At 32.8% G+C, this 22,044-nt stretch overlaps 3 protein-coding genes across 11 annotated transcripts; 1 reads left to right on the top strand and 2 right to left on the bottom strand.

Moving 5' to 3' along the window:
- Positions 1-3,240: 3,240 nt before the first annotated feature.
- Positions 3,241-8,218, bottom strand: LOC8283368 (peptidyl-prolyl cis-trans isomerase CYP65). 2 transcript variants are annotated; one of them, XM_002525229.4, is made up of 11 exons: positions 7,843-8,218; positions 7,685-7,747; positions 7,489-7,592; positions 6,354-6,445; positions 6,182-6,271; positions 5,980-6,055; positions 5,486-5,859; positions 4,814-5,070; positions 4,420-4,708; positions 3,783-3,896; positions 3,241-3,675 (listed from the first exon to the last, which is right to left on the bottom strand). In XM_002525229.4, the coding sequence occupies exons 1-11, from the start codon at positions 7,968-7,970 to the stop codon at positions 3,463-3,465; spliced, it is 1,800 nt and encodes a 599-aa protein (XP_002525275.1). In that variant the 5' UTR covers positions 7,971-8,218; the 3' UTR covers positions 3,241-3,462. The 2 variants fall into 2 exon arrangements, with proteins under 2 accessions (XP_002525275.1, XP_015578514.1); XM_015723028.3 differs by having other exon boundaries at positions 7,884-8,218.
- A 576-nt stretch (positions 8,219-8,794) lies between these two features.
- Positions 8,795-10,992, top strand: LOC8283367. Of its 2 annotated transcripts, none has more exons than XM_002525228.4 (5): positions 8,795-9,081; positions 9,334-9,478; positions 10,029-10,099; positions 10,188-10,391; positions 10,610-10,992. In XM_002525228.4, exons 1-5 carry the CDS (start codon positions 8,872-8,874, stop codon positions 10,637-10,639), a joined length of 660 nt encoding a protein of 219 aa, XP_002525274.2. In that variant the 5' UTR covers positions 8,795-8,871; the 3' UTR covers positions 10,640-10,992. The 2 variants fall into 2 exon arrangements, with proteins under 2 accessions (XP_002525274.2, XP_015578533.1); XM_015723047.2 differs by having other exon boundaries at positions 8,841-9,081; positions 9,318-9,478.
- A 934-nt stretch (positions 10,993-11,926) lies between these two features.
- On the bottom strand, positions 11,927-17,535 carry LOC8283366 (adenylyl-sulfate kinase 3). 7 transcript variants are annotated; one of them, XM_048376771.1, is made up of 7 exons: positions 16,936-17,535; positions 16,238-16,369; positions 15,080-15,229; positions 14,838-14,956; positions 14,643-14,727; positions 14,453-14,553; positions 11,927-12,484 (listed from the first exon to the last, which is right to left on the bottom strand). In XM_048376771.1, the coding sequence occupies exons 1-7, from the start codon at positions 17,165-17,167 to the stop codon at positions 12,440-12,442; spliced, it is 864 nt and encodes a 287-aa protein (XP_048232728.1). In that variant the 5' UTR covers positions 17,168-17,535; the 3' UTR covers positions 11,927-12,439. The 7 variants fall into 7 exon arrangements, with proteins under 7 accessions (XP_048232728.1, XP_048232729.1, XP_048232727.1 ...); XM_048376772.1 differs by having other exon boundaries at positions 14,453-14,499; positions 16,936-17,531; XM_048376770.1 differs by lacking the exon at positions 11,927-12,484 and adding an exon at positions 13,272-13,897.
- Positions 17,536-22,044: the final 4,509 nt, after the last annotated feature.

The following is a 22,044-nucleotide window of genomic DNA, read 5'->3' as shown; positions in this document are numbered from 1 at the left end:
GGATGGATTCGGATAGGTGTCTTTTAATCATATATGAGAGACTTCTCTTCCTTTTAAATATATATATATATAAATGAGTTATTCATCAAGATAAATCTCCCTAAAGATAAGTATACCTAAGATAAGCTTATTAATAGATAAGACAATAGATATCATTATCTCCACTAAATATTATCCTATAATGATTCTTAATATAAATCATAATAATAATAATACAAAATGACTAATTCACATATCATGGATCATACGCCACTAAACTTAAACAAACCAATTTAATAATAAAAAATAATATAAATCATATACTTCTAATTATACTTAATTCACATTTGTTAACCTACTCATCATGTGCATATGTAAAGAATGGATACTTGATCATTTAAGTGTAAATAAACTCATGAGTCCACACACATATATATATTAAAACCTAACTCAAGGATTCAAGAACTAAACATAATAGCATTCTGTCATTGACTTCTTTGTAGAATAATAACAAAAAACTGAGTTGAAAAAAATAAAAATTTCACAAAAATTAACCAGAATTGCTAATTCACATGGCATATAAAATTTATCAAAAGAATTATTCTATTTATCTCTCCCACACTTAAATTTGATATTGTCCTCAATGTCATTAGCATATATGAAAACAAGGAATAAAAAATGAAAAGAAAGATAGAACACTCCCGTGGATTTTAGTAATGCAAAGTAAGCCATAAACTTGAATTCAAAATTCCACCATCCAAATCTTAGAAGCACACTCGAACATATATCATTAATAATGAAAGAAAGAAAGAAAGAAAATAATTCAAGTCAAGTACATTAATAATAATAAAAATAATCTTTAAAAAACTAGAAAGATAAAATACTAAAATAAAATCTTAGATCAATGATATGCTTATGCATAAGAAGTGGATGTGTATTCTTGAAAGGTAAAGAGATAAAGATAAATATATCTAAAATAAGTTTATCTAATAGATAAGACTATAAATATTTTTATCTGCATTAAAAATTATTTCATAGATCCTAATACTAATACAAATGACTAAATTGCTCTCGGACTATGTAAATTTCTGCTTTACAAATATCCAATCCATACGTCTTGGGTCTTAACAGCAGTACATCTTATTAAGTCCATTTTTAAATATTTTGCTTCATTATTTCATATTTTGACTAATATTATCTATAGATAATTAAGTTTAAATTAGATATAAATATATAATTAAAATATTAAAATATATTAAATATCTATATATAATTTGTACTTTATAATATATATATATATATATATATATATATATATATATATATATATACACACTTTATATGATTTATTTATTTTAACACCTTAACTTATAATGTAATTCAATAAAATCACAATTAATTTAATTATTTTAAAGTAAGGTTCATCTAACTCTACCATGTATATTGTATGTAAATGTGTAAATGTTATAAAAAATAGAATTCATATGTCCGTTAAATTTAATTAAAATTATAGATATTTAAAAATTAAAAAAATAGAAATTAAGTTTTTACTAAGTGAAATTAAAAGTTAACATATTAAAATATCTAATTATGTAATTCTTTTTCATAATTATGAACTAATTTATGTTGAGAAGGTCTCATATCTTCTCCTCTATTTCCTAGTTATCGGAAGGAATTTTTCTCTTTAATCAATTGATACACTCTGGGCATCCGTCGGTATTTTTTCTCTTTATAATTGAATAAATTTTGATAAGCTTATTATAAATAAATAAATAGATAGAAGGAGAAAGAAAAAGAAAACCTGGTCCAGGTGTACTTGGATGAGTGTGTCTGACGTGGCATGAGGCCATTAGGATATTTGTGACAAAACTAAGGGGTAAGAATAACTGGTGCCATCTCTCCCTTTCTTAAGGATTTGCTTTTCTTTTTTTTTTTTTCATTGGAACTAATTCTCTTAATTATAAGATAATTGGTGAATGAGGTAAATTCCAATTCTGTTGAGATGGCTCCCACTAGTGGAGGTAATGGATTAGGAGTTGTTTGTTAACCAAAACAATTGTCTTATTAATGTTTTGATTATGGAGCAAGAAGAACTATTATTCAGTGATTAGAGTTGTACAGAACCTTAAATCCATTAAAGAAGACTGCGTGTGAAGCATGAAGCTACATATATTTATTAATGGTACCAACCAATTAAGTTGCTAGCCACCTTAATTAATTAAGGCTCTTTTTTTTTGTTTTCTTTTTGGGAATTCTTTTATGTTTAACAATGACTGGAGTTTGTGGCGTTATTATGTCATTGTTACGTTTGCTATCCAACAGCAGTGTGATTTTTTTTGAAAAATTAAAAGAAAGGTAAGAGAAAAAAAAGATGAAGAAGAGATGCATGAATTGAAATGACAGACAAATGGGCACACAATTTTCTCTGTCCTTGTGGCTGTCAGTTTTAACCTTTTTAGCCAATATAATTTTCCTTTTATTACAGTCTGGATACTATACTTGTAGCTACTGTGGTATTAATTGGTTCATATGGTTTTAATAATTGTTGTTTTAGTTACTGCATATGTATATACAAAGAGTAAAGATTAATAAGTCTCCTTGATAAGGAGTATCTTCTTCATTATCCAAATCAAACTTGTTGTCTAGCTGATAAATTTAGATACTTACATGATACAAGAATAACTTTAAGCCATATTATGCATATCTAGTTAAGTCCAAATAATAACTTCACTAGTGTGTCCCCCAAAAGAAAAACATTCCAAAACCTCTCGCCATGGTGGTCAATACCCAAAAGCTCATACTTAGTTCAGCTAATGGTTAACTATAAATGTGTTTCCTTATTCAACTAGGATAAATTATGATTAATTCCTATCTGATAAAAAGACCATTGAAATCGACAAAAAATAAAAGAAAAACAGAGGATGTTAACTTTCAGAAATGCAACGAAAATAGAGGTGGAAATTAGTTGTCAAAAAGTTAAAAATAGAACAAAAGGTGGGACTGGGACTGGGGTCTCCTTGAGTTCAGAGAGAAGAAAGAATTATATATATATTCACAAAAAAGCCATCAAATATGGTCCTAGAAGTTCATCATGAGATTATGACAATTCACCATCATATTAATCATACCTACATGTAAAAGGCTGCAATAGAAAGGGAGTTGGAATCCTGATTTCACCTTTACGCATGTTCATTTTTCCTCCTGCACGATTGTTGTTGTCTGAGAAAAAGGAGAGGGGGAGGGAGAAGGCACTCTTTGGACTGGACAAACACTGCATCTGTGTTTGTTATCAGACTTAAAAAATTATGTCTCTCTGACTAATACATCTTGGAAAGAATATAATTCAGTGTTTTTCACAAAATGCCTCAGCAGTATCTATTTGATTTTCACCACCTCAAAAGAATATGTTATACTCTGGTTACACTATTTACCTACCGCTTTCATGTTTTTCAGTTTCAGGTATTGTACAATATTTGGTAATTCTCACCAGCCGGAGAAGTCTTTGAACTCTGAGGTTGGAACACTCACTTTTCTTTTCTTTGACGCTGTTATTGTCGTTAAACCGGCATCTATTGCAGCAGATTCAGGTTGAGAATTCCTTGCTTTTAAGTACTTTCCAACACCACCACCACCACCCACTGTTCTGGATTCTGTTGTTCCTGTACCTGGATTACTATACCATGACCCAACTTTGTCCTGAAATGTCAACAATCAAGCTAAACTTTAGAGAATTTCCAAGAGAAAACACAGCATAAATGAACAGAAAATCAAAAGCTGCTAATACACAGAGTTCAGAAACTAACATTTTCTTCATCCTCTGCGTCCTTCTCATCTTTCGCCTTCTCCTTTTCTTCTTCTTCATCAGTTTCCGTGTAAGGATTGACAAATATTGTCACACTAATTATCTTGATCTCCTCCTGCATAAGCAACAGAAAACCGACCCAAAAATGAGGCCCCTAATCATAAGAAGCTCAATCTGCATTTACTCAATGAACCTGACGAGCCAAACACTATAGATTACGTTCAAGTTTCTAATCTATTTTTAGTTGCCGCGCAGCAAATGTTCCAATGAATAATTATTACAAGCATTATAACCACAAAATATGCAGTAAACACATTTTGCTGAATCTTAAGATAAGCCACATGCAATTTCAACCCACAACTTATTACATAATATAATATAACATTTCCAAATAAACCATGCTATGTAATCATCTCTGTGGTCCAGAAAACCCCAATGTGTATTTTAAAAAATAATGTCAAGTACAACTATATGGAAGTCATTAAGCCAAACTACAAAGACTTTCCATTAACAGAAAATGTATGGCTACATTTTCCATTTATCATGGCAACTATATTTCAGTAAAAGAATAAAAATGATGCCTATAACTAAAATAATAATAAATGAAATTCTAAGAGAAAGAGCTCCAAATAACTAACCAGAGGTCGGTCATTGTCATCAACAGGAACTTTTTCCATTGTTGCCAGTGTAGTCAAGCCACCAACAACCCCACCAAAAACTGTATGTTTAAAGTTCAAATGATTGGCAGACTTGTAGAGGATGAAAAATTGAGAACCATTAGTGTGAGGCCCACTGTTCGCCATACTAACAACGCCTCTTCCAGAATGGAGCAATTTGGAATTCGGCTCATCTTTGAAAGGTTTCCCCCATATAGATTCGCCTCCTCTCCCAGTACCAGTAGGATCACCACCTTGAATCATGAAATTCCTACACAAAATTAACAAATCTTTGGTTAATATCCATGTTGCGCTGATGCGACAGGACCAAACAGTATCAGAATTAATAAAGTTAATAGCAAAGCGGCGAATATACCGAATACTACGGTGGAAAGCAACTCCATTATAGTAGCCTTGCTCACAGAGAGTGATGAAGTTCTCACACGTTCTTGGAGTTATATCACAATGCAGCTCAATGTTCAAATCACCATGTGTTGTATGCAGCTGAACATAACCTTTCTTCTTTGGATTTTTCTCAACTTTGATATACTCAAAATCATTTTTGGTGACAGGATCAAAAGAGGTAGAAGTGAAGGATCGCGAAGCAGCACCAGTGGTATAACGGCTCCTTACCTGAAACAAAGTCTCAAGTCAAAACAGAGCATAGCACATTCTAGCCTTCCATATCTTTACATGTTTCCTCAAAAGAATGTAAAAGAAACACTGCTAGTAATTTCAACTGCGTCTAAAAGAATAAGTTAGAAATAAACAACCAACCAGAAGTAGAATTTCCCATCATTTGAATTGTGACTCTGAAATCACAAGTACATAAAAACTAATAATTTTTGACATCTACCCCCTAATACTAGCATAACAACAATGCGAACAATTAGAGCAGCTCAATCAGCTATACGACACTGGAAAAGAACATAAGCTCAACAACCAGAGAGCAAAGAGGCATATTGAATATAGAATCAAAATAATTATTGGTTGGTCTCTATTGTATGGTGTGGCGTGTGAAGAAAGCCCAAAATTGTAAGAAACTAACCAGCTTAGCATTCACAGGTGCCCTCTCACCAGCCATGTGCATCGCTATCCGAGCAGCAGTTTTATCACCTGACGTAGCTTTAGCAGCAGCAGCACTTCTACCGTGTACTGCAGCAGATGCAGCATCTACAATACTATAAGTTTGTGGGGGTTTAGAATTTCCATTTGAATCAGATTTGGAATCCTCTTTAATGCGTGACCTTGCGGCCAAAATGGCCTCAAGGGCAGCAGCCCTTTCATTTTGTGCCTTACTGCCACCCCCACCATGAAGTGCAGTTTGCCTTCCCTTCTCAGTTCCAAGCTCCTCCAGCATCTGCTTGATATCTCCCGATATATTTATGTTATAGGCTGGATCTGAACTCATATGCTTTAGCTCTGAAATATGAAAACTGAAGGTCATAAGAATACTACAAATGGAAGAAAAAAGAACAGGAAAAGAAAAAAGAAAAGACTATATTTGATCAAATGAAGTTGGCAATGGCGAATATCCCTTACCTTCATCATCAACTTTTAGACCCTGCTTAACATGATCAAAATCCAGAGTTACCCTAGTGTCTAGTGCATTGGGATTCTGCAAAAGCACAATTGCAGATATAAGAACGGGTTTATATATCATTTCCCTTGTGCTAGGTAGTACTACTAGGTGGTAGGCTGCTTCAGCATGGTAAAAAATAATGCATCTCAGAGTTATCAATACCTGTATTGTTATCAAGTCTTCCTTACTGAATGGCTCATCAGTCAGGAGCTCCCTCCAGTTCTTGGTCTTGATATTTAGTTCTTTAATTGCCTGTAAAGTAAAAGCAACAAATAAAGACTCGTATGAAAAATTAAGGGAAAATCACTGATACTAATACCAGCACGCAACAAACCTCATAACAGAACACATTCCCTGTAGTCTTCACAGCAACTATATGCGTGAATTCAGTAAAAACCTTGTTGAGCACAGGGCAATGATACTCTCCTGCAGTCAGTATCGAGGACAATAACATGGATAAGATTTACTGTACACTACATAAGAATAACTAGGTATTCTCAACATATGCATTCAAGGATATGAAACATTAAAAATACATGTAGCTGCATTGAGAGCACTGAAAGTGATACAGGAATACACTGCATATGAGGAAAGTTTTATGCAAAAATATAGGAGTATTTAGCTAAACATTAACTTTGAACGCATATTATCTACAAGGATAGTGCTATCAGTACTTTCTTTCATCTATACAACTACAATTGAACTCATTGGTCATTGCAAGAATACGATTCCATCTTCCTGTAACACCTCGTCCAACATTGGAAAGTGACTGGGTTTGATGTGCTTATAAGAGTCTCAATGAGTTACTATTGACACCTAGGGGTTGACTTTTGGGCCACGTGTGCAGGCCCAACCCCACCTCTAGTTGTTGGATCACAAAGTCACAATCTTAGCCGACTACTATCTAGTAGTCCCATCTCTTCTTTCCCCTAATTAGCTTGGAAATCCTCCTAAGTGCTAACCATATTAAGGCAACCCACAACTGTTGTGGGTTAAATCCTCCCAAGCAATTTTCCTCATGTCTTGGGAAAAAAAAAATAGTAATAAGAAATAAACACCATATTTGGTGATTATATAAAACTTTGAGTCAGGCAAGAGAAAGCATTCACCTAGTGCCAATCTACATGAATTTTCAGGTCCAAACAGGTTGTACTCAAATACCACCAGTAGCTGATAAACAACTAGTGAAGCAACAATAACCATTAAAAACAAACAATAATCCATGAAAAAATCGCATCAGGAAATTAGCCTATTAAGTACTATTGAAGACTTAATCTCCGTCTAAGTACTCACTCTCATTAAGTAGCATATTTTCAGGCTGATGATATGGTTAAATTTATAGATTCTATTTCCAACCATTACATAATTACATACAGGATTCATTATGCATGATATGGATTTGAGCCTTCAGTTGCATACTTATGAAGGTGAACAAAAGAAAGCAACAATTAAAAGAAAAAAACTCTAACCTTCAGAGTTCTTATGGAAATTGAGCGGAATAAGATCCTCCTGCTTAAGTGGAGCTCCAGTAACCGGATGCTTCCCATACTTCCTTATATACGGGGTAATGTGCCTGCACATTGAAATATCATTATCTTTTGGTCTTCTAAAAGAACTCAACATCAATAATAAAAAGCTAAATAAAAATCAAACAAGAACACTGACATTATCTCGAAAACGCTTCCATCAGCTGTGCATACTGGAGACTCATATGGGGTAAATGTAAGTCTGCAACGAAATTAAAAATTAGGCCATAATTAAACAGACACTAGCTCATAACATATAGTAAATAATATGATCACAATGGAGGTGTGTGTACATACGCGCAGCAATAGAAAGGGAGACGCTTGAAAGGAGTATGGACCTCTTTAGATTTAGCGCCGCCCCATTCGGTGGCCCATTCTGTTTTTGTTATATACATCCGATCCTTGCTGTGCTGTTTCTTCCCCATCTTTGCTTCTTCGAGATTAAATTCTGGTAATTTGAGGAATTAGGGTTCTATATTGTTTTAAAGTCTCAATATCAAAGTCTGCAAAGGTATGCTTCTTTGCTAGAGGAGAGAGGGAGCGGTGGTTTTTGAGATTTTATTGTTATTTGATGAGACGGTGATGTTCGCCGATTGCCGGTGGGGGAAGCCATCATAATCCGATTGTGTCAAAAATGGCCCATTTGAGGGCCCTATAGATTTCTGGATCATTTCAATTTAGTGATAGCCCAGCTATATTGGCTCCAAATCAGTAGCTTTGGTCCCTAATATATACGCCTTAGTCCCTACTGTTTCAATTTAATCCAAAATCATTTGTCTTTAAAGAATAACTCTATACTTCTCCCTCTCTTTTATTATTTTAAGGTCAACTAATATTTACTTTTACTTTTCTTTCTCCAGAGTAGTGTAAAGAAACGAAGAAACAAGAAAATAATGTTTACTTATGTCTCATTTTTTTGATTGAATGAATGAGAAAAAGATAATAGTTTTTCCTTTTTGTAATAGTTTTTTTAAAGAAGAACAACAATTAAAAAATTGATATAAAAAAGAAAAAAAATATGAGGTTACAAATTAATTTATTTTTATATTTAAATTATATAAAAATTTTAATTTATAAATTAGGTTAAAAAAATAAATTAAATATTCTTAGACCGGTTCAAAAGCAAGAAAATAATTTACACTGTTAAAAACTGAGGTTATAAATTTTTTCAATTTGAAACAACAACTAAAGTTTGTATTAAGATAAAGTCTAGGGATGTTTTAGTAATTGATCGTTAGCAAAAGTCAAAAATACGACACGGCATAGAGTTGGGAAGCTTGGGGTTTTAGCACCCAAACACCGATTTTGGGGATTTAAGCACTGAAAATGGGAGCTAGTCCAACCAGTAGCGGGAGCAGCAGTGAAGAGGCGGATGCAAATTGGAGAGCGGCTATTGAGTCAATAGCTGCAACTACCACTTTTGGTTCCAAAAATTTTGGCACAACGTCCAATGGCTCAACATCTCATTCCACTTCAAATAGAGATAATGAAGAGCAAACCCAGAATTCCCAAAAGCTCAAACACTACCAACTCAAGGTCATTTCTCTCTTCTTCAAATTCACTTTCTTTTGTGTTAATACAATCACTTTTCACTTCATGGGTTCGAATTGTTTCTGTCCAAAGAATCATTCTTTTTCTGGTTTTGTATGATTTTGGTGATAGTAGAAGTGTGGTTTATTCTAAAATGCTACACTGGACTTATTTTTGAAACAGACTGATCTTTTTACAGTGTTTCAATTTCTTTCTTGTTGTTTGACTTTGTAATTTAGCAGTGGAACTTATTGGCAGGCACAAAAACTTTTGGATGATATCTTAGGAAAAACATTAGAGATGGTGAGTGAGCCTGCTGATGTCCCCGGTAATCCTATCGTGGAAGATGGTGGTGTTCGGCTATTTAAACATTCTCCTGCCGGGATAGTATTTGATCACATTGGTGAGCTCCTTTCTTTATGTTTTTGTAATGCTTTAAGTGCTTCTTTGATGGAGATGTGCTGAGTCCTCTAAGTTGGTCATCCACTAATCTTTTATTTCTAATTTTGCACTACTCAACCTATTGATTTGGTGATGGCAATCAAATAAGGTGAATTATCTGTTTCCTGAATTATTTATGCCAAGTTGAACTGGAAAATGAAAACAAGTGGTGGTTTTTTTGCATAATGATCACACCCATCATGAGTCATAGATTCAAACTTTAGTGTAGATACACACCGTAGATAATTAATTTAGATAACTAGCAAAACAGCAGCTCACTTGGAGCACATGCTGCTTCTCTATACAAATATTCTTATGCAGCAGATTGGGGTGCCAACTATTGTAGTAAATATTATGCTATGTACCAACTGCAAGATTGATTTATTCATGCTGGCATTGAAGGGGGTTTTATATTTGAGAGTTATCATTTTCTGGAATCAACTTTGTAATGCATTCTGCACACAATTGCTACGTCGAATATAAGGACTGAAGCTTACATGTTTTACTGCCAGATGAGATTCAACGGCCCACAAAGCGACCACGACTCCTTCCTGGATATGACATTGATGAGAAATTAAAAGAGGTATGCTTCTTTCTTTATAGTCTTTCCTTTGTACCATTTAAATGTTAAGGTAGATAATATGGTACTTAGGATTTGTGGCACCTTGCAGTTTAGACTGCGGACCAGATTTGTGGCTGTAGATGGTCTAGACATAATTGCATCAGCAAGAGAGGCAAGCCAAAAGGCATTAGCTAGGATGGAAGCCAAAGAAGCAGCAGTAAAAGCCAAGGCCAAAGAGGAGGAGGAAAGGGTTGCAGAATTGAAAAGAATCAGGGGGGAGAGATGGCTACCTTCTATTGCCAAGGAAATGCAGGTGATTGTGAGGCTCCAATACAGTTATCTCTTACAATTTGTACTTGGATAGTTTTTCTTCTTTAAGCTCCAGTACTTGCTTTATCAATTCATTCACTTTACCTTTCTGATTTTTCGTTTCCATTGATTCAGATAATTCCATGTTTTCACTAGCTGTTACATCCTTGATTTTTTATTTAATTCATTTACTAATGAGTTACCTGTTCTCTTGTTGCTCAGTTCAATAGAAATACTAGGCAACAAGTCTAGGCAGATGTTCAAATGCCATGGGGCTTCCGATTTTCTGCTTTACAGCATGGACTGAGGGCAGTTGCTTCCTGAAATACACCTCCAATGGTCTTAATTCTTCCATCAAAATGAGCAATCACGAGATACAGAAATTTAGTCTGGATATCTGCGTATGGATTACATTATAAAAAAATATTTGATGCTGAATACTTGTATTAGGCCTGTTGGCAGACACAATTTTTTAGTTATGGATTTTAGAAATGTCACAGATATGTTGATTGCTTTAGATGATTAGCAATCTGGATTCTGGACTCATTAAAAGTCTAAATTTCTGAAGGAATGAATGAATTTCAAAAAGGTAATTTTCTGAAGAATTGTCAGTGTTGCTGCTGGTTTTAAGACCAGGTCGTTTCTCCTCATTAAAGAGAGGGTGCAACAGTCTTAAACCTCTCTCTTTGGGTGCTGGAGGCCCGAGTCTGTGCCAGTTGGCTCTGGCTGTTTGGAGAACAAAACGTGTACCTATTGTCAATTTTGGATGTTGGAGGCCAACTGAATTTTCACCAACAGAACCTGGTGTGCTTGCACTTGACATTAAAAAGCTTGTAATTTCAGTTTGAAAGTTTCGGGTTTGTATTAGCTGATGTGAGGAATTTATAAGATAGGGGATAGTCTCCATTTTCTAGCCCGTTGCCCTTCTTCGAAACATCTCTCCTCCCTCTTCCAAAAGGAGAAAAAAGTAGAAAGATGATATTCTACGGTGCAAATGGGTGAAATTATGGTTCCTAAAAAATGCATAACATAAAGAACAATTTCTCTATTTTGAGGAAACATAATATTAGTGAAAATATATGATTTTACACACTATTTCCATAAATATCTGAAGCTGCGGAATAATTAGCAGTTTTCTTGCATGATAACACCTAATCGAGCATTAAATTCACTCACTTGAATGTCTATTACTGTAAACGAGAATCTGTAATGTTTTTGCTTATGCAATGATAATGCCAATTTGATCGAATATTTCATAAGCTCCAAACCTCTCCGTAGAAATTATTTGCATATAATATTTTTTTTTTTCCTTCGGATTTAAACACCTGAGACTTAGCTTGACGATAAATGAATTCAGGGCTCCTTTTTGGCATTATTAGTTGGTTGGTTTCCTTATAGTCTAGTTATTGAATCCGCAGCAATGGTGTAATGACCCACATAGTAAAAACAAATTCCTTCCCTATTTGACTATCTACTCTCTTATGAAAGCAATCTAACCGTGAGACAATGGATTTTTTCTTTTTCAAGAAAAAAAAAAGGTTAAAAGAATGAGAAGTAACGTGGAAATAACGGATAGACAAAATTGCACAAAGTTTAGGATAAAGAGCAAAAAAATGAAGAAGAGTCATAATCACCCGTTTGGCTATGTAGTCTTTCCATGCCACTTGGAGACACATTGCCTGATTAGATATCTAAAAAAGGAGATAGCCTTCAGACTTCAGTTGATTCTTTGTCTGCAACAATCTCAGGTTATTTCAGGCTCAAAGCTTTTCTTGCTTTGTTGAAGAAGATGGCTTTTTTACTGGCTATGGTGGTAGATGGCTTTGGTGGGTTTGTTACTACTCTTGTTGGCTTCCAGGAGCAACGCTTCGCAGCCAGCTTACAGACTGTGAGATCTGCTATGGTGTGCTTGAGTATGGCACTGGTTTTCTGCTTCTTGTCCTTAAATAACCATGCAAGAGCAGAAATAGGCCTTGCTTTGCTTTAATTTCTCATTCTTAATGATGCTGTTCTTCGCTATTCTGCAATTTTTATCTACAACTAGCAGCAGGATTAATTAGTCACTCCTTCTTCTTCTTCTTCTTTGTTCATGAGTTCCTGCTTAGCATGAGAAAAATAACAGCCTGCATTTGTAATTAATTCGTATTTTCTATGTCAATAATCTGGGCAGATCTACCATTCAGTATGAGATTTTACTGACCTGACTTATATAATCCTAGAAAATCAAAACATTTTTGTTTCTTTTACTAGGAGAAATGCATCATCAAGATTTACACAACTGTATATAATCAAATATTACTTTTTTCTGTTTCTTGTAGACAGAATGCAAAGATGGCATTCTGAATCTTTAAGCTGTGTTAGAACTTAGTACAATTATAATACATTTCTGTTCAAGTTTTAGTTAATTGTTTCCTATAAGAAAATAAATTTATTTCCTAACACAAGTGGGGATGTTTGATGCATGTCTCTTTTTGGATATTCTTGTGAACCTTCTAAGGGGCCTGACAGAAGATAAATTGAGGAAGGGACAACGTGTAAATTATGGCTATTTTTATGGACCTTTTTGAGGGGCCTGATAGAAGATAAATTGAGGGAGGGAGGGAACAACATGTGGACTATGTTATCTTTTGAAAGGTGCTTACAACATAATAATGCTACGCTTACTACCGGTAATCAACATTCAGTCTTTTTTTTTCTTTGCATTAGTTCATCTGTTTCTTTTGTTTTTCACTTGCAATTGTAACCAAAGAAATCAATGTCCTGTCAAACGGTTTATACGAAAAGAAAATTGAATTGAGATGATTATCATATGCTTCCCAAGGCCACTAGTAACACTATTTAATTACCGAGGATTAAAAAAGACAAGTAAAAAGATTAAAATCCATTATCAATAAGAGAGAAAATAATTGTATTTGACAAATTTCAATGTTAACAAGATTCAATACTATTGGGAAGGGGGATATAATAATTAGACGAATGTATTAACAATTGTTCATAACAACATTTCCCTCTCCTACACACAAAAGTACTACAAAGTATAAAGACCTTCAAAGTAAAATGAAGAGAATCCAGGCATCTGCAGTAGTTGCACAAATTTACAAGCTCTACGAGCCTGCTTGAATGTAAGCATTCAGTGCATGCGTTGGACAACTTTATTCCAATTATAAAAACAAATTGCTACACCATACAAGCTATACACCAAACCCATACTATTCTAGAAAGGACATACCACTGGTTGCAGGAAACGAGAAATTTCCTTGATGCAGGAAACGAGAAGTTTCCTGGCTGCATGGAAACAAATTAATTCCCAAATTTACAGCATTTTATGTTGCAGTGAGTATAAGCTTCAGCAAGCAGGAACTTAAGACTTTCACAAAGAAGCAAAAAAGGGCCTTTTTTGGTTCTTGCATATTAGGCCCGCAGGTACCCTTTCTCTTCCAAGTAACTTATAACTGTTTCAGCCATATCACATGGAGAAGCACAATAATCGCCCTTCTGTTCTAGTACTATCTGCAAACACCAATTGATGGTTTGTTGTCACAATCAGCATACAATGTTGTCCAAAGATCAAGAACAAAAGGGTTCACCCAGACCCTGTGTAGAAAGTGCTCTCCGGCTAGTGCAACGTAGGGGAAGGGTGGACAATATGGACAGAAAGAAACGGAGTAATGAAGAGAGATTAATTAATTAACTTCGAAACCATTTCTATATTTCTGTATAGCCATTCTAGGAACCTCAAAGTCTAAAGTCTAAACTCTGTCTCATAGTTGAGCGGAGTTGGATAAAGTCTAGAGTCCACTTCATGCTGATGCTTGGCCCCAAGAGATATAGACACACACAGCAGATGAACAAAGGTTCCAAAATCTAGGAAAGATCAGAAACTTCCACAATAATACGATTTCACTTCATCTCTCAGCCATACCACAGTATTTCTTTCTATAGGTGATTGACTTAGCAGGTACTTGGGGGATGACAGCTAATATGCTCCAGGGCAGTTTTGTATTTGATAAAGCAAGCAATTTCAAAACACTTAACATGCATGATTTCCCATTAAGGCAAACACACCTCACAATTTAGTGGCGGCTCATATGGATCATCAATCCCAGTAAAGCCTGCAAAATCCAATTGCAATAGACCATGTTTACTGAAACTGGGAACTAACAACTCTAGCATAGCGTAAAAGAAGAGGATTAAGAAACACCAAGATAATTCCATTAGTACTGAGTGAAAGAGAAAATCTGAGATCCAAATGTACCTTTGATCTTTCCAGCTCGAGCAAGCTTGTATAGGCCCTTTGGGTCCCTTGTCTCACACACTTGGAGTGGCACATCCATGAACACCTGTCAAAAAGAAAATCGTGCATTATCGACACCAACAGAACCATTCATTTTCTTATAAATATGAATCCCTAAATTTCAAATTTTGATTTGCCATAATGACTAAGAAATACCTCAATGAAATCTCCATCAGGTAATAATGCACGACAAGCATCTCGGTCCTTCCGGTAAGGAGATATTAAACAAGCAATGCAAATGACACCAGCATCAGCAAAAAGCTTTGCTACCTCCCCTACAAATCACAATAACAAGATATCTTCAATCATCAAAATGAAAATAAAAGAAGATACCAGGAACCCAAATGAACAATGAAAGTAGTTCATCACTAAAGTGAAGAACAATAACCAACACTTACCAACTCTTCGGATATTTTCTGCCCGATCTTCTGCTTTAAACCCAAGGTCACGGTTTAGACCATGCCGGACGTTGTCACCATCAAGGATGTAGGTCAACTTTCCTTTTGAGTGCAAACCTTGACTGAGAGCACATGCCAAAGTGCTTTTCCCTGAAGTTACAATTTAATAGAGGGGGAAATCTGAATTAGGATCAAGAATGAGAAAGGATGAGAATCCATAAGAGCTTATCACAATTTGCAACACAAAATCTGTATGATACCGACAATAGTGCAACTTTTCAACATGAATACACTGTGGATTAAAATCCTATGTTCCATATTGACCTAACTTTCAAAGACAAATGAGATTCTTATTTTGTTACAGTTAAAGACTGATTCCTCAACAATTATAAAAATTCATCAGTCTGTAGAGGCGTAGATGGTCATCAGGCATATTCCAATTCTTATTTTGTTACAGTTAAAGACTGATTCCTCAACAATTACAAAAATTCATCAGTCTGTAGAGGCGTAGATGGTCATCAGGTATATTCCGATACCTGACGATTATGTACCATCAAGTTCAGAAGGTTGCACTTCTTTCTAAAATACATGTTATGCTTAGCTTGCTCTAGAAAACCATCATACTAACCATAAAAAAATGCGCCTTAAATTTCTTTGTGGTGGTGCTTCTGAGCATCCATGTAGTAAATTTATCCCTTGCAACCTCATAGCATAGGACACAGGTTCAATTACAGGCAACAGATATTTTTCTTGGATGGTGTCAAACATCATCAAGTTAAAATATAGCAATTAGTAAGATGTATGCTATTGACAAGCCAGTTCATGACCACAATATCCTTTGTGAGCAGCATTTTATGGGCAATCTAGAGTCAGATTCTGTAGTTCCATTCGAAACTCAACAATTTATTGTTCATGCAGCCCATTAGAGGCAGATGAAAAAAGCTTAGAAGTACACTACTACAACTACCAACTTAGACATGTTCGACCAAATTAATTAACCAAGTTGAAATTAAGTAACATCAAACAACACTAGCTAGATAAATTTGTGCCAAATTCATTACAATGGGCTTCCGCAGCGGCAAAATAATTTATCATTTCCATACAAGAAATGATATAACAGAAACCAATTAAAATTCACAAAATCAACATATAACAAACCTGAGCCACTGAGACCAGTGATCCAAATCACACAACCCTGCTGCTGAAGTAACTCCTGCCTATTACATTTTTCAACTGGACTTTTATGCCACACAATATTTCCATTGCAAGACATCATTTGGAGATCTTTCCCTAAGTTAAACGGTTAAAAGTAGAACTTATAAATACGCATAAAAATAAAGAGGAAGAACAGAAAGAGCATATACTACTTCCAATCGATCATAAATTCGATACTCATGCTCAATCAGGATTAATATTGCCAGATACAGATCAGATTAAATTAAACAAAGGTTCAAAAAAAAAGTAGATGTTTGAAGAAATCTCTTCTCACAGAACCAGTAATAACATTTCTAGAAAGGTGTATACCAGACCAAAATTAACATAAAAAAGAAAGAATTTTAAAAGAAATGGTCAATACTGAAGAACAACTGAAATGCCTAGTAATTTTACACATTGCACGAACGGTATGAACGCTATCAGCATATCTACACGTATACACATAGGAAGCTGAGCCTTGCTGCGTATACCATACGTATCTACCCCATAAAGTCAAGTTGTTCCTTTTAACTTGTCAAAGTTACTGTTGGTTTTTATAAAGTTAAAAATGACTGTAGAAAAAAAAAAAAAAAAGAAGCAAAACAGATCTCGTATATGAAAACAAAAGTCAAAGCCGTTTCAACTTGTATTTGAAAATCTACCGGAAGAAATAGCAGACTCGTCCATTGCCTTGACTAACGGCGAAGATCTCAACCTCTTTAAATCACAGCCACAACAGAGCCTCAAATTATTAACGGCATTATCACCGAAGGAGGATTTCAAAAACCCTCGTTTCCAGGACCATCGCGACGGCCCAGATTCAAATTCCGATAAGTAACCAGAAATCAAAGGCTTAGCTCCTTGTATCACAACCATCTCCCAAAGAAAAATCATCAAAGCTAACAGAAATTAACAAACGAACAGCACAAGAATCGTCATGTATAGGGGGCAAAACAGAGAAATTAGATTCTAATAATGATTCTGACAAGCCAACTCTATTTATAGAAGTGTATGTTCAATTATTTGTACGGCTTTTGTTTGGAGGAGAATGGCGAGTGGCGTGTGTTTTTCGTTGGGAGAAAAAAAAGAAAACCCAAAAAAGAAAAATACAAAAGAAAGGATTACAAAGTAATGAAGTGAAAGATTGGCGCGGTTGTTTTATTATTTGATTAAGAATTGAGAATGGGTTCTGATGAATGCCAGAGCGTCAGGCTACCAATTGTGTCATTTTTATTTTTATTTTTCTGATTTTTGTGTTTCGTGTTATTGCTGGTTAGTGACAAGTAGTGCTGGCAATTTTTGTCACGGCTTATTTATATAAAGAAAAAATTAAATAAACAAAGAAAAAGAAAACATCACTTAATAATTTGTGGTTTAGGAGTATCACGCTTCAAGATTTGGGATTAATTTAAGTAATCCAGTTTTTTCTATGGTAGCTTACGTCTTGATTTACCGATGTTACACTAATCTGATTTTGAAGTATTAAACTTCTCTTTTTACTAATTTTGGTTGATTTTGATGAAGTTATTAATATAAATTTACTGATATAATTATAATTTCGATGATAGAAAAAAAATAAATTAAACCAATATATAGAAGTTTTTAACTTATTACTAAGTGAAAGATTAAGAAATAAATGACTAAATCTTCTTTTAAATTCCAATCTAATATAAGTAAAATATTGGGGTGGAGTATGTGTTGCTTTTTTGTTTTTTAATTTATTGGTATGTTTTATATATATAATATGTAGAAATATGTATTTTTTATCTCATTTTAGTCTTTTTATTTAATTTCAAGTGATAATAGCTAAAAATGGAAAATATGAGCAAAAAATATATAAATAGATTTTAATTAGACTGCGATTATAAAAGGCTTGAAATAAAGCCACGTGGACTATCAAAATCGCACGCCTAGTCGAATTTATCAAGACCCATAAAGAAAAAATTAATTAGTTATAATATAATTAAAGATAGTTATTTTTTAAGTTATTTATTTTGTTTAAAATAATTAAAAAGATAAATATAGCCATGTTATAATGAGAGAATGACTCTAAAAAAAATCTCTACAAGAAGTAAAACAAAGAGAAGGGATTTACTATTATTTTCTATGCAAATTTTTTACAGTGGATCTTCTACGATATTTAATTAGTGTTTACACTATTCTTTCAAGAATCAAAAAAGTTTTTTTTAGGACGTAGAGAGTGAAGATCAATCTTCTTTATTCCTTAAAGAATTTCTGAATTTCGAGGGAGTTTTAATTTTCTATTTTATATATGTTATATCTTTCTATTTAATTATAATGACCATTGGATTAAATATGTCAGACTATTATTCCCTAAGTGTTTAATTTGACTCTTTACTTATGTATGAACCTTATATGTTATGAGTTTAATGAATGTTCATACATGTATTAGTTTTATCTACTATTATTAGTTGACCATCATATCAATTTAATAGTAATATTTGTTATAAAAATATTTAGGTTAAAAGTATTAAAAATATTATTTTAATTTTAACTTATGTTGGTATAAAAAATCTAGGTTGCATTATTAGCTTAAGTGATTTAGAAAAAAGATACATCACCATCTCATCCATTAAATTTGGACGTAAGAGAAATAAGGAGATTACTGAGTATAAGCTAGACTAAGTGTTATATTATCATATAGTTTATATTAATAATTATAACTGCATATTTATTTTTTTTAGTTTATTTAATATCTTTTATAAACTTTAAAACTATTTTCAAATATTAGCTTACAGCGTTTAGATTTATTTTTAATATTTTATATGATAATTAGTCTTTATAATATATGTTTTATAATTCATTATGAAATTGATCTCGTGGTGAACTTGCTATTACTATCATTTGATTCGTACACTTATCAGTATTAAATTTAAAACATCATTTAGTTAATAATAATTTAATATTAAAGTAGGTTGCTAAATAAATAAATAATTTGTATTAAATTTAATACAAGTTCTATGTACATTATTTTATCGGGCAATTAAGCCTTTTAGTAGTCTTGCAAGTTTTCTTAATCAGGATTATTGACTAAAAATGAGTCTTAAAGTACACGATGAAAAATTTAAAAATATTTTGGCTGTAATAGGAAGATTAGAAGTTATTTTAGACCACCCTTTATTAGTTTCTCATAAAAGTAGCACTATTAATTGGTAAATAGGCGATTATGAATTTCACCCTTATTCAATTTTGCTTTATAAAGATATTAATTTAATATAATTAAATCTCTAAGCTTATATTTAATTTTTTGCTGAAAAGATAAGCTTATTTCAAATTTGGCTGTTTGTGACTTGCATAAAAATAATTAAATATACACCAAAATATTATTTCATATTTTAATTAAATTTAAATTTAAATAGCACCTAGATAAAATCATAATTTTTAATACTCATAAGACATATTTTTATTATAATAAATGTTATACAAAACATAAAACAAATAAATTAAAAAGTTTGGTGAACCTAGAGCCAAACCGAAACCAAACTGTAACGGAATTATAAAGAATCTAAAAATATAAATCGCCCTTTTCGACCTTTAACCATAAACCAAACCTATATACAGACCAATTCAATATTCAACATCTGAATGAATCATGAACCGACAGTTTACATCGGCTTCCAGGCGCGGTTGAGGCCCTTGAGCAGGTCTACACCGAAGAACTCACAAAGAAAATGGGATAGTACAGTTGATAAGCGAATACAAACAAGGACATGGTTAGTCGGAGGGACTTCTAACCAATCGTACAACAAATGTCCACCGCAACTTTAGTTTTCTTAACAATCTCTAGTAGTTATAGATTTGATATTTCCTTCTTGTTTTCATTCCTTCTTATCTTTTCTTTCATGATTAGGAAAATTTTTATTCTTTTTTTATTAAATTAATAACTTTTCGTTGATCAACACAAACTTAGCCTTATTCTTGTAAAATCATGGGTTTTTTTTTTTTAAAGTAGCAATTTTGTTAGAAATGGTTACACAAATTTATACATATATTTATAAAATTATAATTCTTTACTTAATTAAAAATTATAAGTGATATCTGTTTACTGAGCTACAAATGAGCGAACTAGTTATTATATGAAACCTGCAAAATAAAAATCAAGTGAAGTATCTTATGTGCAGTGCTTCGGTCCGACGATTAAGTTAGTATTTATCTAAGAGTTTAAAAAAGTGTACTTAAAGGGGACCAATTATCTCACTTGACTCGCGTCTTTTTTGTGATATTTATAATGTGAAAAGCTTTGATGTCTATCGCTTGATAGAGAGGGCTTAGTGGTGTCGTAGTGATGGGAGAGTTGGTTTCTATATAAAGTGCTAGTCATGAATGTGACCAAATACAGGTTTGGATATCCTGATACAAGATTCAAGTATATAGGGACAAGCTATTACATACTATAGAGTGATATTTTTATACCAAATTGTATAAATAAAATATTAATATAATTCACAAAAATATAGAAAAGTATTATTTTTTATAAAATAATAATTTTTTTTTATGGTTTGGTATTCTTTATTTTTATTTTTTATAAAATAACGATTCATTTGATAATTAGTTTAAAACTATAGAGAGATGAGATTTAATGTTTCATAAAATTATGTTTTCTTTAATTTCTCTTCTTATAGATATAGTTGATGGCGTCTCGGTGTCCCCACTCGCCTTCACGTGCTCTTCGTGGCCCACGAGGAAAATAAACTTTGAATCCATGATTTTCAGTTTTTAATCTTTGTCGCAAAAGATGTCCTTTTGGATCTTTATAAGAATTTGGATATTTGGCATTTACAAAAGAAATAAAGAAGAATTTGGAAAATGGCATAATCACACTTACGTTTTCAGGAGATTTCTTCTTAACAAAAAAAAAATTTATACTTTTTATTTTTAATTCTAACAATTAGGTCATGTAAAAACTATTATTTTTCAAAAGATTATTCATGATATAGCAATTTCATTAGAACAATAATGATGCATGTTACTCCGAGAGGATCGCTCCAAGGGACCTTAAAGGCTAGATAATAATGTACCATTTTATGGTAGAGATAACATGATGTATATGTGACCGTGTACTTGTTCAAATACCAAGTTATCCACTCCCTAAAAATTAGGAACCATTTATCCCACTACACCAATTCTTGCAGGCCCGCCAATTCAACGCAGGGATTATAACAACTTTTAAGGATACTCCGAAAAGAGGTAAATACTTATTGTCTTAAGCGTTCAGAGTAAAATTTCAGGCAGATTGTTTGAATCTATTGTCTTGCAAGTTTAAGAAAAACATTTTGTGCAAGAGGATATTATAAATTATCAAATAGTTAGACTTTTAAAGTTCCACGTCCACAAAGTTCTTAAAAATAATAATCTTGTCAATGAGTTATAATTTATTGTCATTGTTTTATGTTTTTTATTTATTTTTTCGAATAAGTAAACAAAATGTGTTTTGTCAAAATTGTTTTATTCTACTCTTGCTATTTTTTTTTAAATTTTTTTTTCATCCACTTGATGTGATATCTAATAATTTTATAAAATTATCCTTTAATATTTTAAAATCAATTAATAATTTTATTAAAATAATACATATTATACCAGGTAGGCAAGATGTGAGATAAAAAATAATGAAATGTTTAGTATTTTTTATTTTTTTATTCATTTTTTCTCTCATTACATTTTGTGTAAAATTAAATAAAACAAACTATTTTAGAAAAATAACAACTAAAAACATTAAACATTTCTTAGTATTTTATAAATAAAATACAAAA

Source organism: Ricinus communis, chromosome 7 (assembly GCF_019578655.1).
Source record: "Ricinus communis isolate WT05 ecotype wild-type chromosome 7, ASM1957865v1, whole genome shotgun sequence".
In the NCBI taxonomy this organism is placed as follows: Eukaryota; Viridiplantae; Streptophyta; class Magnoliopsida; order Malpighiales; family Euphorbiaceae; genus Ricinus; species Ricinus communis.
This window is presented reverse-complemented; position numbering and strand designations above follow the sequence as displayed.

Excerpts from the sequence above, each read along its gene's own strand:
- LOC8283368 (XM_002525229.4), bottom strand. The coding sequence starts at position 7,970 with ATGGGGAAGAAACAGCACAGCAAGGATCGGATGTATATAACAAAAACA. Across the intron at positions 6,446-7,488 it reads TTTCCATAAGAACTCTGAAG|GAGAGTATCATTGCCCTGTG; the intron begins GTTAGAGTTTTT and ends TACTGACTGCAG. Across the intron at positions 3,897-4,419 it reads ATGACAATGACCGACCTCTG|GAGGAGATCAAGATAATTAG; the intron begins GTTAGTTATTTG and ends TTGCTTATGCAG.
- LOC8283366 (XM_048376770.1), bottom strand. The coding sequence starts at position 17,167 with ATGATTTTTCTTTGGGAGATGGTTGTGATACAAGGAGCTAAGCCTTTG. Across the intron at positions 16,370-16,935 it reads CGAGTCTGCTATTTCTTCCG|GGAAAGATCTCCAAATGATG; the intron begins GTAGATTTTCAA and ends CGTTTAACTTAG. Across the intron at positions 14,957-15,079 it reads AGAAAATATCCGAAGAGTTG|GGGAGGTAGCAAAGCTTTTT; the intron begins GTAAGTGTTGGT and ends TGTGATTTGTAG.
- LOC8283367 (XM_002525228.4), top strand. The coding sequence starts at position 8,872 with ATGGGAGCTAGTCCAACCAGTAGCGGGAGCAGCAGTGAAGAGGCGGAT. Across the intron at positions 9,082-9,333 it reads TCAAACACTACCAACTCAAG|GCACAAAAACTTTTGGATGA; the intron begins GTCATTTCTCTC and ends ACTTATTGGCAG. Across the intron at positions 9,479-10,028 it reads GATAGTATTTGATCACATTG|ATGAGATTCAACGGCCCACA; the intron begins GTGAGCTCCTTT and ends TTTTACTGCCAG.